General features: G+C 43.9%; 1 protein-coding gene across 1 annotated transcript in view; it reads left to right on the forward strand.

Annotated features, from left to right (window-relative positions):
- The window catches only part of chrna8 (cholinergic receptor, nicotinic, alpha 8), a 131,285-nt gene that overhangs the window by 43,653 nt on the left and 70,558 nt on the right, over nt 1-17,074 (forward strand). Inside the window, exon 3 of the mRNA XM_069884150.1 lies at nt 4,438-4,628. Within this exon, the coding sequence (XP_069740251.1) occupies nt 4,574-4,628 (55 nt within the window). The 5' untranslated portion in view covers nt 4,438-4,573. The remainder of the gene's footprint in view (nt 1-4,437; nt 4,629-17,074) is intronic.

Raw genomic sequence — 17,074 nt, forward strand, 5'->3', positions numbered from 1 at the left:
TCGATGTAAAAAAGAAAGGGGAACAACAATTCATGCAATCTGGACATGTGAGAGAGTAGAAAAATTTTGGGATGATCTCAATCAGATATTAAATAAAATAACAGAAAACAATATACCAAAGAATCCAGAGATCTTTCTCCTAAGTAACATAAAAAATAAAGAATTTGGAATTGACTTGGAGGATGCACAAAAAAGATTTGTTAAGATAGCCCTAGCTGTAGCAAAAAAATGTATTATGTCAACCTGGAAATTGGAAGATAATTTGAAAATACAACAATGGTATATAGAAATGAATAAATGTATTCCATTAGAAAAAATAACATATAGTTTAAGAAATAATATTGAAATATTCGAACAAGTATGGGAGCCTTACATTAAATACAATAGCGAAAACCTACCGGGAACAAACATTACCTAAGTTGATGGAAGGAGAAGAGAAGAAAAGAATGGACTCAGTAGAATTTCTGGTGTATTTTTGTTGAATGACAACATTGTCTAACTGAATTAATGCAACCTAGATTGTATAACTAAAATGGATGAGAGGGGGGGGTGGCTTGGGAGGAGGGAGGGGGGAGGGAGAAAAAGTCACTGTAAATGTGTGGAAAAGAAAAAGTGTATATCATGGCTATTGTGATTTATGGTGTGAAAAATAAAAAAATTAAAAAAAAAAAAAAAAAAAATATTAATGGAATACATAACCAAATTAAAAGGAAGAAACTACTAAATTTAAATGAATAAATGTATTCCATTAGAAAAAATAACATATAGGTTAAGAAATAATATTGAAATATTCGAACAAGTATAGGAGCCTTACATTAAATACAATAGCAAAAACCTACCGGGAACAAACATTACCTAAGTTGATGGAAGGAGAAGGAAAGAAAAGAATGGACTCAGTAGAATTTCTGGTGTATTTTTGTTGAATGACAACATTGTCTGACTGGCTTAATGCAACCTAGATTGTATACCTAAAATGGATGAGAGGGGGGGTGGGGGGGTGGCTTGGGAGGAGGGGGGGGAGAAAAAGTCACTGTATATGTGTGAAAAAGAAATAGTGTATATCATGGCTAATGTGATTTATGGTGTGAAAAATAAAAAAATTTTTAAAAAAAAAATTACTTGTCAAGACACCAAGATATAGGATGTAGTAAAAAACATAAACATGCTTGAGGAACTCTGCAGGTCTTATAGTGTCCTTTGGAGATAAAGATAAATACCAATGATTTGGGTCTGAGCCCTTTCTCAAAGTAGGTCCAGAACGGGCAGAAAGACAGAATGAGGTGTCCAGGAGGAGAAATAATTTTTAAAAGGGGAGAAAGGGTCTGTAGTGGAGGGTGGAGAATCCTCGTTGTAAAAGTGAGCACTGAGATGGAGCCAACAGAAGAAGAGTTCGGCATCATGGCATGTGTAGAACTCGTTAAGGTGTGGGCAAAGAGAGATGAAGGCAAGTACAGAGTGTTCCATCTCCGAGTTAAATGTAATGATAATGATCATGGTTGCAATGCAACTAGCAATACCTTACTGTTTGATTAGACTTGGCTGCCAGCAGTGGGCTGACACAGAGCAAGAGACAGTATGTTAGATCTGTAATGGAGGCTTGCAGCCTCGTGGCATGCCTCATGGAGCTATTTACAACAACGTTAAAGTAAAAAAACCTTTTCCTTCATCCATGTGTTGTCTAAGAACTCACACATATGAATACAAGATGTAACAGTAAAGACCAGGAAGGAGTGGGAGGGCGGGATCAATGGGGTGGAGAGTGTTGGTGTGAGGAAGCCAAGAATGGTAGGAAGGATCCAAGGGAGGGAGGGAAAAGTTGGGAAAATAAGATGTGGGGGTTTGTGAATGAAAGGAGCCAGAGAGAGAGAGTTTGCATCAGTGCTTTGGTCCTGTGGTCCGCCAGGACCAGGGTGAGAGTTTGCGTTAGAGGCTCAGTCCTGTAGGCCAGATGGATGTCAGATCAGATCTAGGGCCCTAAAATAAAGACAAGATTCAAGTAAATACTTACTTTGTGTTTTATGCACAATGTAGTCTCCCTGAGAAATGGATTTGACAACTTTAGATATGTTGAAAGATTTATTTGGAAATAGCCAACATTACTCTTCCACATAGATACATTATAGACTCCAAGAGTCATAGATCTATAGAGTATATAATAGGAAGGAAACAAACCCTCCAGATCATAATGTTGTGCCTTTATATATAATAGGCTGTCAGGATAAAGCAGGGAATTACAGGCCACTCAGCTTCACATTAGTAATGATGACTTACTGGTGGGGATTTTGAGATATTGAATTTACGTGCATTTGGAAAGGCAAAGAATGATAAGGGATAGTTCGCTTGTAAAATCGTATCTCCAGAATTAGTTAAATTTTTTGAGGATGACCAAGGGGATTGATGAGGGGAAGGCAGATGATGTTGTCTTCATGGATTTTAGGAAGGCTTTTGACAAGTTCCCACATGTTAGGCTAATTTGGAAGGTCAAATCACATGGGATCCAGGGTACACTGGTTAATTGTGCACAGAATTGGCTTGACACTAGAGACATTAGGTAGTCGTGGAGGGTTATCACTTCATTTGGATACCTGTGATATGTGTGTGCCACAAGGATTAATGCTGGGCTCACTGTGGTTTGTTATCTACATTGAAGACTTGAAAGGCAATGTAGTCAGCATGGTTAGTAAGTTTCATATCACACACCCATACTCAATTATCACAGATACAGCGATTGCAGTTCCAACTGTAGCCTTTGAACAACAGCAACATGCATTCTGAAAAGCATCTATTTATCACAAATATCTGCTTTCTGTCCCTTTTCAGTTTTGGTTGTTTGTAGCTCTGGTTTTTAATTAATAAGTCAATATACCTCTTTTTGAACCGGGATGTAATATTTGCCATGATCCAGTCTTTTGATGCCAGCCCTCTTGGAAGCTAACTGAGGCCTTTCTGCACCTTCATCCATGTCTCTCAAAACTGAGGATACATTCCATCCACAACAGGTGACGTGTTTCAGTGTAAACATAGTCAATCGTTCCCTTTTTGCTATCAATTTTCACCTCAAGAAGCATCTCAACGAACCTCTGAATTGACTGAGATTTTTGAAGCATCTCTTGCATTGGTGAAGGCCAATACAAAATACAAAACTCAAACATCTCTTTAAATAAATCTGAAATGTGAATCTGAAATATCACCTACTCCTTCGAAGCAGTTTTATTTGCCAAACTTCAGTTCAGTTATTCCCTGGCTGGTTCTCTTATTATCTTATCAGAGTCAGTCTATTTTTGGTTAAGACATTTGACTTTAGGTTGCGCCTTGCTCTTCTCCTTTGCTGATCTTAACAATCTGATCTGATGGGCACTATTTGCAAATATTATCCCACTGACTCTGGGCTACAGGTCCCGCACCAGATCCAATACTTAAAAATACTGCATGGAAAACAAAGAAATTGGGAAATTCTCAGATTTTTCAAAAATTCCTCCCCAGCTTTGACATTATTTCAAGGTACTGGAGTCCTCTAATATTACAACTTCTTAATTGTGCTAAATCTTCATGGGGCTTCCCAGCTAATCCCCTTGCTGTGGGATCATTTCGTAGACAGCTTCGTTTTTGCTCCTTTTCTCCAAACAAATGATTTCTTCTTAACCTGAGGCACATATTTTCTCGTGCATTACAAGATCTTCCACCTTGTTCATTTTCCTTTCCCAGTCCTCCCTGAGCATTTTAAATATTAAGTGCCCATTTCTGCTTTTTTTTTGATCCATGCTACAGTTATGGAAACTAGACTCTCAGCAACTCATTCACTTTCATCAATACCTTCCAGGCTGTACACCTGTCTTTATGTTTTCATCTTTTTTTACTTTTCACCTATTTAATGTTTTACTACTTTCTACGCTGGTGTTTTCAAACAACTGCATGCCTTTTTGCACTTTTTTCACTGTATCCTGTGAATGGCCTTCTCTCCACCAATTTAGTTCAAATGCTCTCTAATTACCTTTCCCATCAAAAGACATTTTGGACAAACCTCTTTCATTCTAGAACAGATCTTAGTCTCCCAAAACAATATGTGCTGGAGAAATTCAACAGGTCACACAGCATCCAACATTTCAGGCTTGGGCCCTTTGTCAGCTATCATACTTCCTAGGAATACTGTGTGTCCTGCTGAGTTTCTCCAGTATATTGTATATTGCACTTGACCCATATCTGCAGTCTTTCTTGTTCAATCCCACTCTCCCAGATGTCTGAAGCCCACATTTTGTACCATGCCTTTCACTACATATTAATCTGCTGGTGTATGGCATAGAGAGTAATCCAGAGCAGACTACCCATCAAATTTTTGGATGTCTTGAAAGTCGGGCCTCAATTAGTTGCTTTCCTTTCCAAACAAAATCAGTGTTAAGGCCACTGAGCTATGAAGAAATTATAATTACAAAAATCTACTTTAATATCTTTGGACTCTCCAGGTATCCTGAAGAGCACCTGCTACATTGATGTCCGCTGGTTCCCTTTTGATGTCCAGAGGTGTAATTTAAAATTTGGCTCTTGGACACATGATGGTTGGCTGCTGGATTTGCAGATGATGGATGCTGATATTTCCACTTACATACCCAATGGAGAATGGGATCTTGTTGGTAAGCTTAAGTATTTAAAAATAGTTTTACATTATGCTCAACAGAAAACGAGCAGGGAGAAAATAATGAACGCACAACTTCTTCCCTGCATATTAGAGTGTAAAATGATTTTTTTTTAAACTGATGTTGCATTTTATTGTCTCCTAGGTTCCTTTGAATAGTGGTATGCAGGTTTTACCTCTGCCCTAGATATGACATTATGTAAATTGAAAGCATAAGTGGCAGAATATGGGCAACATTTTGTTGCCTCCAAGCTCAGGTATTTCAATGTTGATCTGCCTTGTATACTCTAGTCCTAAATACTGCTGCCTGTGTTTTACCCAGCTCTGAGAATTACACACACCTCACACCAAATTAGTCTGTAGTCTTCCCTGCCTCAGATACCCATGTTCTTGAATTCCAATCACTTTCTATCCTATCACTTCCCTATCTCTGCAATCACTTGAAGCTACACAACCTTCCCTCAATTCTATTAGACCAGGTCTACGCCTTATATTTACCCCATTCAGGGGCAGCACGGTTGACATAGTGGTTAGTGCAACACCTTTGTGGACTGTAGCGATCTGGACTAGGGTTTGAATCCTGCACTGTCTGTAAGGAGTTTGTACATTCTCCCCATGTCTGCAAGGGTTTTCTCTGGGGGCTCCAGTTTCCTCCCACCATTCGAAACATACTGGTTGTAAATTGGGTGGCATGGACTTGTGGACTGAAATGGCCTGTTACCATGCTGAATGTCTAAAATAATAAATGACCTTCCTCTCCTTCACCAAAACATTGATAACTGCTTTGGCCAGGCATACGCTGAAATTTCCCCTGCCTCACTGTCTCTGCCATTTTACATTTGAGACTCAATATTCCCTAACTATCCAACAATGTTCTTGACTAGTTTCCTTCACCATCATTGTCTCCATTTGCCTCAGTATGCATTTATTTTTGTCTGATTATCACTCAGTCACATTCCTTAGAGTGATTTTTTTTCATGCGGAGGAATCAGATTGAAAAAGCTCAGCATATTCATGGCTTCAGAGTAGAAAATATTTATACTTTGTTGTTGGAATTCATCCTGTCCTTCAAAACACCTAATGCTAAACCAATGAACCCCTGGAGTATGTTTCCAGCTAAGGAGCAAAACAAAGATTTTGATGATAAGTGCAAATATAATATTCTGGAGAATCGTCCTTACATATTATTTGGAAGTTTAAAAAAATGGTGGCACTGCCTGAGCTGCAGCAATGGCAGTGCTGCTGCTAAAGTGGGCCCGCAGAGAGTGAAGAGAGGAAACACTGCACTTCTCCGCAGCATTTTACCACCAGTCCAACTACCGATGGCTCCGTACAGGCTTTAAACGGCCAGTTAAAGGAGCTAACAATGCTTTATTTTAAAATCCTGCAACCGTGGGTTCTGGGCAAGATGGCGGTGCCTAGGTTTGGCAGCAGCCTTGAGGGGTTGCAGTCTCTGGGGAAGCAGAGGACTAATGCAGGGCATCATAAAACAGGGAGACCACAAGTTCTTTGAGAAGGAAAAGCAGAGGAGATGTCCCACAGAACAGCGACCACAGTGGTGGACTAGTGAGGGTCTATGCGGCTGAAGAACACATAGGCAATGGGCTGTCGGTGACTCGAGGTGAAGAACCCACGGAGACTGCGGGATGCTGCCGATTGTGGTCAAAGGACTCACACCAGGCTATGGAATGCTGAAGACAGGTTGAGGGGTACCAAGTGCCAGAACTAGGATGCAAGAAGATGCCAAAGGCGCTAAGGGCTTCCTGATGGGGGATCAGTGGTTTGGATCTGGAACTCAGGTTGCCAATAGTTTGGACTGGTGTCTGTGACTGGCGTGACAGTGAAGATGAGGGAGCACTGGAAGCAGATGAGGCAGAACTGGAGGCAAATCCACAGACACTCAGTGACTCTGGGATTCTTCAGCTTCTCTTTCTCTAACTTTAAAAGGTGCCCAGCAATTTCTGCTGATGGCAAATCTGTCTGCCTTACAGCAGGCTAAAGCAAATTTTGTGTAATATTACACCTGCTTTATTACATGACAGTAAAGGAATCTTTAATCGTCTGAAAGGATTCTGCCTTGTTTGAGTAATACTGATTAAAAACGTCAGGCTGGTATGGAAGCTAATATTTGCTGATTTATGTTGTAGTCAGAGGAAGACTTTCAAAGAGATTTATGCTTCTGGAAACTTGAGTTTTGAGCAAGGAAGAGCATGAACTTTATCCTGGCTCAGTCTTTCACATCATACTTTGTGATTGTGAAATTTTCTGCAGTGGAGAGTAAGAAGCCCAGGGCTAATCCTTGCACCACAAGCTCCCTTAATCAAGTTTCTGGGAATAATAATCTGTTTTAGTGAGGCTGAATGAGGCATCTGTTATTCTCATTTATTAAGGAATTATTATTCAACACTCACAAGAGTAGATCAATTAAATAATATCCTTAAAAGTCTAATTCCTTGTTTGGAGGCAGACGCAAGTTTAAGGATTCAGTTGCACCATGTCAAGGTAAAGCTGAGACTTCTCTCTTTGAATTCATATCACATGTGCAGCACCCAAATCATGTCTAAAAATCTCTAATCACAATGTGCTTAATTTTAATGAATTAAAATTGAGGCTTTCAAACAGATGTTTGGAGGAAGTAAAGATTTAACAGCTCATGTTTTAGAACATTGCTTGATACAACCAATATGAGCACAGTACATTTATTAGAAAAATTATGATTTAATATTTTAGCATGATCAAAAACTGGACAATTTCATAATCTCTCTTTGCAAATAAAGCATTGCTCTTGTTGGAGTGTTTGTTCCCTTGTGTTAGCACAGGACAGAAAACAGAGTATTTCATGTAACCTTTGAATATTGGTTGGGACATCAGGCAGTGTGTGTGACTAAAGACATCTGTCAAGGGGATGGAATCTAATGGCTGCAATTAATTCTGCAGAAGAGTCTGATAGAATCAGACTAGCTGTGTATCTGCACATTGAATGCTGATTTTGTTATCTTTGATGTGAAATTAACTAGAAATTGGTGTGGTGGGGGGGGGAGGGGTGTCGTGATGACTTTTACCACTTTTGAAGGTTATCTGAAAATAACTAAAAACCCCGCTTAGTGATTTTCAAAGTAAGAACTGTGGAAATTTCAACAATTATTGAAGCTGAGCACAGGTCTTAATTGTGCTGGAGGCAAGATAATGTCATTATATATTTGCTTTTCCATTGAAGGAGCAAGAACAGAGATGGAACAAAAACAGTTAGTACTCGGTGGGTACATTGAACTACAGTGTTGTGGCTGTTACAGAGACTTGGCTGGTGGAAAGGCAGGTTTGGTTGATGTAGGCTCCACCAAGCATACAAACAAGCAGGTGTAGCTGAGACCCAAGCGGGCAACCATGGCTACTCCTTGAATTTTGAGAAAGTGGAATGAGTTGAAGGAAAAGTTATTTAGGGTGAGAACAAGTTTTGTCAGGCAGAAGAGGGTGACTGGTTGCGTCTTTGATCCAGGAAGAAGCGAAGTGCTTTCAGACCTTCTGTGTGGGGGAATGGAGGTATAAAGGGATTGGACATCCGTCATGAAGATGAGGCAGTCTGGTTTGGGGAAAATGAAGATGTTGAGGAGATGGAGGACATGCGAGATGTTGTGGATGTAGGTGGGGAGGGATGAGACTAAGGGAGAAAGGATAGAGTCAAGGTAGGATTAAATGAGTTCAGTGGGGCAGTAGCAGGCAGAAACAATGGGTCTACCCAAATGATTGGGTTTGTGTATCTTGGGTAGGAGGTAGAAATGCCTAGTGCGATGGTGGGAGAGAATGAGGTTGGTGGCCGTGGAGGGGAGGTGACTAGAGGTGATGAGGTTGTGGATGGTTGATGTGTGGCGGTGAGGTCCTGTGGGAGGGGTTGTTAGGAGGAGGGGTCTGAGAGCTGTCAACTGGCCTCGTCAGTGTGCTAGACCACAACTATTCCACCCTTGTTGGTTGGTTTGATGATGAGGTTGGAATTGTTATGGAGAGAGTGGAGGGCAGAGTGTTCTGAGGAGGTGAGGTTGGAATACGAGAGAGGGGTAGCAAAGTTGAAATAGTTGATGTCTTGGTGACAGTTGGAAATAAAATGGTTCCAGAGTGGGCAGCTGGCCAGGATGAGGTATCCATGAGAAGGAAGAAGGCTTGAAGCAGGACAAATAGTCCTGGGTGGGAGGTGGAGAGTCGTGGTCATAGAAGTGGTCCCAGAGGTGGTGGAAGAAGAGTTTGGCATCGCAGCATGTGTGGAACTCATTGAAGTGAGGGAGGAGGGGGACAACGTTCAGGCCTCTACTGAGGACTGAGTGCTCTGTCAGAGAGGGGGGAAGATCAGAGGGGATTATAAAGACCAAGCAGGGATCAGAGTGGGGAGGGTGTTGTGGGATGGGGGAGGAGAAGGGTTGGGGATGAGGAGGGAGGGGGGAAGGGGAGGGGTGCAGGGGAGGTCAGAGAGGTTGGGTGGTGGGGGAGGGGCGAGGTCAGCAGTGAGAGAGGTGGTGGGGAGGGTAGCTAGAGAGAGGGAGGAAGAGATGGGGGTAAGAGAGGAGGAGGCAGGGAATGGGAGGTGGTGGTGTAGTGGGGACATGTGTAGGGAAGGAGGTGTGAGGAAGATAAGTGAGTGGGATCCTGAAGCGAGATCAGGACTCTGGTTACACATGGTGTAAATTTGCCACAGAGTCTTCAGCATCATCTTCTGCTGGATTTGGCAGTCAAGGTGTCAGAAGCTCCGCTGAGTTGGGGGACGGGGTTGATGTTATGGTGGGTGGCCATGGCATCAGGAACTCTGTGAGGTCTGTTGCTGGGTTGGTGTTGTGGTGAGCAGCCATGGCATTGGGACCTCCATGGGATCCACAGGCAGGGTTGGTGTACAAATGAGTGGCTGTAGCATTGGGAACTCCATGAGTTCCGATGGACAAACAGTGTTGTTGTTATTGGAGACTTCATCTTCTCTAATATTGACTGGAACTTCCTGACTGCAGGGGCTGAATTTGTCAGCTATGTTCAAGAAGGATTCCTGACACATTATGTGGATCAGCTGATGAGAGGAGAGGCTACATTGGGGAATGAACCTGGTCAGGTGTTGGACCTCTTGGTGGGGGAACATTTTGGTGAGAGTGACCACAGCTTCAACATAGCTATAGATAAGGATAAATCAGAGAATATGGGAAGTTGTTTAATTGGGGAAGGGCTAATTACGATGAGATAAGGCAGGAACTAGGGAGAGTACATTGGAAACAAATGTTCAAGGGTGAAAGCACAGAACTAATGGGGAGGAAATTTAGGGATCACTTGTACTGGGTTCAGGATAGTTTATCCCACTGGGACAGGGAAAAGATGGTAGGAAAAGGCAACTGTGGTGGACGAAATAGCAGCTTGTCAAGAGGAAGGAAACATAAATTAGACATAGGAAGCAGGAAATGGGAAGGGCTCATGAGAAGTATATGGCAGCCGAGAAAAAGCTGAAGAAAGGACTTAGGAGAGTTCAAAGGGGGCACGAGAAGGCCTTGTCATGTAGGATTAAGGAGAACCCAATGGTGTTCTATGTGTATGTGAAGAACAGAAGGATGACGAGAATGAAGGTGGGGCTGCTTAAGGATAAAGGAGGCAACATGTGCCTGGAGGCAGAGGAGGTTGGGGAGGTCCTAAATGAATACTTTGCTTCGGTATTCACAAAAGAAAAGGACCTGGATCAGGATGAGGTTGAAATAGAACAGGCCTGTGTGCTGGACAATGTGGAGTTTAAGGAAGAGGAAGTGTTGAATCTTCTTAAAAACATCAAGATTAATAAGTCCCCGTGCAGACACGACATACGCCAGGCTGCTCTGGGAAGTGAGACAAGAGATAGCTGGGGCAGTAGCGATGATCTTTGAGTCCTCTTTGGCCACAGGGGAGGTGCTGGAGGATTGGAGAATGGCCTTGTTTAAAAAAGGTAATAGGGAGAATCCTGGAAATTATAGAGTTGTGAGTCTTACGTTACTGGTGTGGAAACTAATGAAAAGGATTCTTAAGGGATAGGATCTGTGATCATTTTTAGAAATATATTATTTTCATAGCTTTGTAAAGAGAAAGTCATGCCTCACAAGCCTAACTGAGGTTTTTTTGAGGAGGTAACAAAATAAATCGATGAGGATAAGGCATTTGACAAGGTCCCCCATAAGAGGCTCATTCAGAACATGTGAGGCATGAGATCCATGGAACCATGGCTGTGTGAATAAAAACTCGGCTTGCATGTAGAAAGCAGAGAGTAGTAGTGGAAAGAAAGTTTTCTAACTGTGACTATTGGAGATCTGCAAGGATCTGTTCTGGGTCCCCTGCTCTTTGTGATTTTTATAAATTACATAGATGAAGAGGCAGAAGAATGGAACAGTACATTTGTGGATGATGCTAATGTTGGAGGAGTTGTGGATAGTGGTTGAATGTTGTTTTAAGTTACAAAAGGATGTAGACAGGATGTAGAGTTGGGTGGAGATGTGGCAGATGGAGTTCAATCAAGTTAAGAGTGAGGTGATGTAATTTGGAAGGACAAACCAAAAGACTGAGTACAGGGTTAAAGGTTGGTTACCTAAGAGTAGGACCTTGGAGTCCAAATCAATAGATCCCTCAAGGTCACCCACGGTTGATAGGATAATGAAGAAGGCCTATGGGATGTTGGGCTTCATTAATAAGGAGATAGATTTCAAGGGTCAAGAGGTCATGATGCAACTCTGCAAATCTCTAATGAGACCACACTTAGAGAATTGTGTTCAGTTCTGGTCACCTTATTATAGGAAAGATATGGAAGCTATGATTTACCCGGATGTTGCCTGGATTGAAAAATAAATCGTATGAGACAAGGTTGAACAGTGTCCTTTGTGTAACAAAGATATAGATACATAACCAGCATTTCATGCTTGAGACTTTTATCAAAGTATGAGAATATGCCGACAAGCATCCAAACAAAAGTGTAGGAGGGAGGAAGGGGGTGATAGTAAAGGCAGGAGATGATAGGTGGAGAAAGGAGGGAGGAGACAGCAGCAATGAGGAGGGATGGTTGGGTGGATGAGGGGAAAGGGGGGAGAACTGGAAAGACAGGAAAGTGGGGGTGGAAGGAAAGGCGAGCAGGTTTAGTAGAAAGCAGAAAAGTCAATGTTAATGCCAACTGGCTGGAGAGTGCCCAAACAGAAAATCCCTCCAATCTACCAGTAGTCAGGGTGGGATGGTACATAATGGCTTGTTTCTGTGCTGTAACCATTCTATAATTCTCTGATCAATGTCAAATGAAATATCAGCTGTAGCAATGATTTAAATTCTCTGAAGATGATTTAACTCCTGAGTTTAACCAAAGGACCATGATTATATGAAGCATTTTTTTAAATGAAATTAAATTGGGGCAGTGAATGTACACAGACATCGGGTTGTTCCTTCCTTCCTTGAAAGAGATCCACCTCCAGTGACTGAATATTGTAAGGAGGAAAAAGCTGCCCTCATCGAGTTCATGCTTTCTTGGTCATCCTTTCTTTTTTTAAATATTTTATTTAATATTTCATGCATGCAGTAACTAGAATTATTGTAATAATATAGATATATAAAAAAACCAAAATGATTACATACATGATGGCTTTCATGCCACCTCAAAACCCCTCCCTCCCAACCAACCTCCCCCCCCCCCCAAAAAAAATACAAAGTGAAAGAAGAAAAAAAATTGTAGGAATAAAAAGATAAGAAGAAAGAAAAGAGAAAGTAAAACAAAAAGAATCTTTGGATTGCAGAGAGAGATGTCTAGCAGTACACTTCAACAGTCCTAGCATAAATATAGGGAGGAGAATTCTGCAGGGCTAGAGGGATAAAAAGGATATCACAACAAATTCAATCCCATTATTTGAGTGTACAGGTGTGTAGGGCACAACCAGTAACCACAGAGACAAGCTGAGCAAACGATAGGCTTTAATACACAGAAGAACCTTGCTGGCCTGGATCCCAGGATAGGAATGGTGGCTCGACCTTTATGGCCCAGGACTGTGGGGGAGGAGTCATAGGGTATGGGTGATCTGTGGGCGGGCCAGCTCCATATATACAACCAATAATGATAATTATATACAATGGAGGAAACATATCACTACGTTCACCCCTCCTCCTTTTAGAACAGAACCACCCCACCCCCACCTTGGATCTGGAACAGAAAAAAAACTGCCAAGACTAAAGATTCAGTCTCACCAGTGACCTCATCTGTCTACGGGACCTGTGGGGAGCAGGGATGGGAGTAGTCTGCTGTTCCGCCGGCTGAGTGTCTACAGACAGGATCACCATTCGATTAGACAGAGAGGGTACTGTCTGTGTTGGGGCAATGCCAGTCACAGAACTGAAGAGAGGCGGGGTCAGCGCCCTGATGGGAGCCGGTTCCATTGGAATGAGGTCCGCGGGGAGGGGGGGTGGTATCCCAGGTGAGTCTCCCCCTAACAGTGAGTCCCATTGTAGGGTAGTGTGAAACACAGGGTGAACAGGGGTGTAATGGGTGGTTCTGGGCTCTCCAGCATGTGCCAGATCCTGGATGGGTACAGTGTCCTCATGGCCATCAGAGTACCTCACAAAAGTGTACTGAGGGTTCGAATGAGGTGCACCTCTTCGACCAACAGGTCAGTTTTATGGCCCATCATGTGCCTCCTGAGAAGGACCAGCCCTGGTGTCGCCAAACATGGAGGAATCGAGGAACCATTCACCGACTTCCTAGGGAAGGCAAACAATGCTTTCGTGAGGGGTGGTGTTTGTGATGGTACAAAGGAGCAACCAGGTGGCATGCAATGCCTCTGGCAGGACATCCTGCCAGCATGCCACTGGCATATCTTTGGACTTCAGGGCCTTCTGGTGGCTATGCCTCTGGGCGAGAAAATACTGCTGCAGCTCCTCACTCATGAATGAGGAACCCCAATCACTGAGGATGTACTCGGGTTACCCAAACAGAGTGAAGATACTGCGTAGTGCCTTAATCACTGGCCGAGGTCATATCCGAACAGGGGATGGTAAAAGGGAACCGGGAGTATTCATCAATAATGTTTGGGAAATAAATGTTCCTGTTTGATGAGGGAAATTGACACTCAGTCATTCGAATGGGCAAGTGGCCTTAGTGAGGTGTGCCTTCTCAGGTCTATACAACTGCGACTTGCATTCTGCCCAGACTTGACAACATCTGGTCATGGACGGAGTACGGGAGGTTCCGAGTTTTGATAAAGTAGAACAATCTCATAACTCCAGGGTGGCAGACAGAATCATGCAGGGCTAGGAGACGGTCGAGATGCATGCTGGCACACATTCCATGGGATAGCGCATCAGGAGGATCGTTGAGTTTACCTGGCCGGTACAAGATACCATAATTATAAGTGGAGAGCTCAATTCTCCACCTGAAGATCTTGTCATTCTTGATTTTACCCCATTGCTTCATGTTGAACTTGAAGGTGACGGCCCTTTGGTCCATCACCAGGGTAAATTGTTTCCTGGCCATGTAGTGGCGCCAGTGGCACACCACCTCAACAATTGCCTGCACCTCCTTCTCGTCTAAGGAGTGCCATGTCTCAGATCTGTGTGAGGGTATGGGAAAAAAAAGGCTACTGGCCTGCCTGCCTAGTTTAGTGTGGCGACCAGCACAAAGCCAGAAGCATCGGTCTCACCTGAAAAGGGATGGATTTGTCTACGGCATGCATTGTGGCCATAGCAATGTCCTCTCGGATCTGATGAAAAACAGCCTGGGCCTCTGCCAGTAATGGAAACATTGTGGACCTAATGAGGGGGTGGGCCTTATCGATGTACTTGAGCACCCATTGTGGATAGTAGGAGAACAGCCCCAGGCACCTCTTCAGTGCTTTCAGGGTGTTTGGGACTGGGAACTCCATTAGGGACCACATGTGGTCAGAGTCTGGGGCAATGACACCATGCGCCACGACACATCCTAGGAGAGCCAGGTGATTGATATTAAAGGCACAGTTGTCTTTATTTTATGTAAGATTTCTGCAGTCGGCAGAAATTTAGCTAGGTTAGCGTCGTGGTCCTGCTGATTGTGGCGGCAGATGGTGACATTATCAAGGTAGCGGAAGGTCGCTGCCAGGTTATGCTCCTCCACCATCCTGTCCATCACCCTCTGGAATGCAGAGATGCTGTTGGTAACACCAAAGGGATCCCAGAGAAAATGAAAAAGTTTCCCGTTGGCTTCAGAACCTGTATAAATTCAGTCACTGAGGCAAAGAGAAAGCTGGTGATAGGCCAACTTAAGGTCAATAGTCGAGAATACACGATATTGCGCCACCTTGTTGACCATGTCAGCTATCCGGGGAAGGGGGGTAAGCATCCAGCTGGGTGAAGTGATTGATAGTTTGAGTGTAGTCAATGACCATTCATGGCTTGGTCCCACCCCTGACCACCCGAACCTGGACTCTCTATGTGCTGGTACTCGGGGCGATGATCCCCTCCGCAAGGAGTTGCTGAACCTCAGCCCAGATAAATGCCATGTTCTTGGCATTGTAGCATCTGCTCTTGGTAGTGACGGGTCGAAAATCCGGGGTGAGGTTTGTGAATAGCAGCAGAGGGGATATCCAAAGGTGGTGAGGCTGCAGGCTGCAGCTGGGGGCTTGGGGAGGGGTCCATGAATTGTAGGGTTGCTCACTGTGAGGGGCAGCTGGGAGCATCTGAATGCCATCATCATGCTCTTGAACTGGCTTTGAAAGTCCAGGCCCAAGAGGATCGGTGCACAGAGTTGGGGCATAACAAGTAACGCGAAATTATCGTAACGCTCATCACCCACTGTCAGAGATGCAACACAATACACCCCGGTGTCAATTTGGTGGTCTTTGGTTCCCAGCGATGTTGAGCCGCTCATTGGCCAGACTAGGAGTCAGACTCTGCGGGCAACGTCCGGGTGAATAAAACACTCCATGCTGCCACTGTCAAATAGGCAGTTTATTTTATGTCCATTCACCTCGATCTGCATAATTGAGTGGGTGATCGAATGAGGGCTGATCTGATTCACCATTACAAATGCCAGGATTGGTGTGTCATCTTCGCCATTGGTGTGGAGGCCCGATGCACAAGATAGCGGCTTCCATGTTGACCACGTGGTCATGGCTGCTGAGGTCGAGGAAGAAGGCAGAAGTGGCATCAGTGGAGTGGGCTGTGCTTGTGCAGACCATGCAAAAGGTGGGGCTATGGGGGGTAAGATGGCACCCCTCTCTGTGCGCACGTAGTTTGTATCAGAACTAGGGGCAGGATCATCCCATTTGCTGTACATGCTGTGCTGCTTCGAGCAGAGGTCTTAGCTTGACATACCCACTGAGAGTGTCCACTCTTTGTGCAGCCTGAGCAACTTGCGCCCCTTGCGGGACAAAGTTGTCATGGGTGCTTCGCCTGCCTGCAGAAAAAACACTTTGTGCATTCGGTCACCACCGCTGCCATCGTGGGTTGCCCATCCCCAAAAAGGCCTCCCAAGATGGTGGCCTTTTTGGCACACAAATGGAGGGCCCGCTTTTGCCCAAGATCGATTCTGCGCATCGCTGGGCAGATTCTAGAGTCCTGATTAACTGTATGGCTCGCTTCAGTGGCAACTGGTCTTCTTCGAGGAGATGCTGCTGAATGTAATCGGACCTCAATCCTGGCACGCAAGCATCCCAGACTAGGTCTTTGATGCACTAGGCCACCGGTATAGGAGCCGTTGCATTACATCCACAGTCTTTCCCCAGCACAAGCAGGGCACAAATAAATTTTTCGGCTGACTTACCAGGTTGTTGCTTGCAGGAAACCAGGAGCTAACATGAGTAGACATCATTGATCCTCAGTTTATAGAGGGCCTGGAGCTCAGCCATCGCCTCGGTGTACATGGTACAGCCCATGATTACCTGGAATGCTCGCTGGCCGAGTCTTGCGTGCAGTACCTTGAAATTCTTTTCATCAGAGTCCACCAGGACAGCAGTGATCTCGAAGAAATGACCAAATCAGCTTATTCACTGCTCATAGAGTTCAGACACTTCTGGGAGTTGGGGGTCCACTTCAGTCAATCAGGATGCAGCTGTTTCTCCATTACTGGAGAGATAATTTCTGTGTATTAAATTATAGGGCACTACCAATAACCACAGAGGCAAGCTGAGGAAACTATAGGCTTTAATACACAGAAGAACCTTACTGGCCTGGATCCCAGGATAGGAATCCTGGGAAAGGGAAAGGTGGCTCGACCTTTATGGCCCACGACCACAGGGGAGGAGTCATATGAGTCATCGGTGGGTGGGCCAGCTACATATATACAACCGACAATGATAACTATATAGAATGGAGGAAAAATATTACCACAAGGTACCAGATGTGTAAAAACATACAGTATTTATTTATTCAATTCTAAGTATTTTTTTCCAAAAGTATACAACTTTGAATTTCAGCATGCCACCTTGGCATAGTTAAAGATGTATCCAATTTCCAAGTAAT

This window comes from Narcine bancroftii, chromosome 1 (genome assembly GCF_036971445.1).
Source record: "Narcine bancroftii isolate sNarBan1 chromosome 1, sNarBan1.hap1, whole genome shotgun sequence".
Taxonomy (NCBI): domain Eukaryota; kingdom Metazoa; phylum Chordata; class Chondrichthyes; order Torpediniformes; family Narcinidae; genus Narcine; species Narcine bancroftii.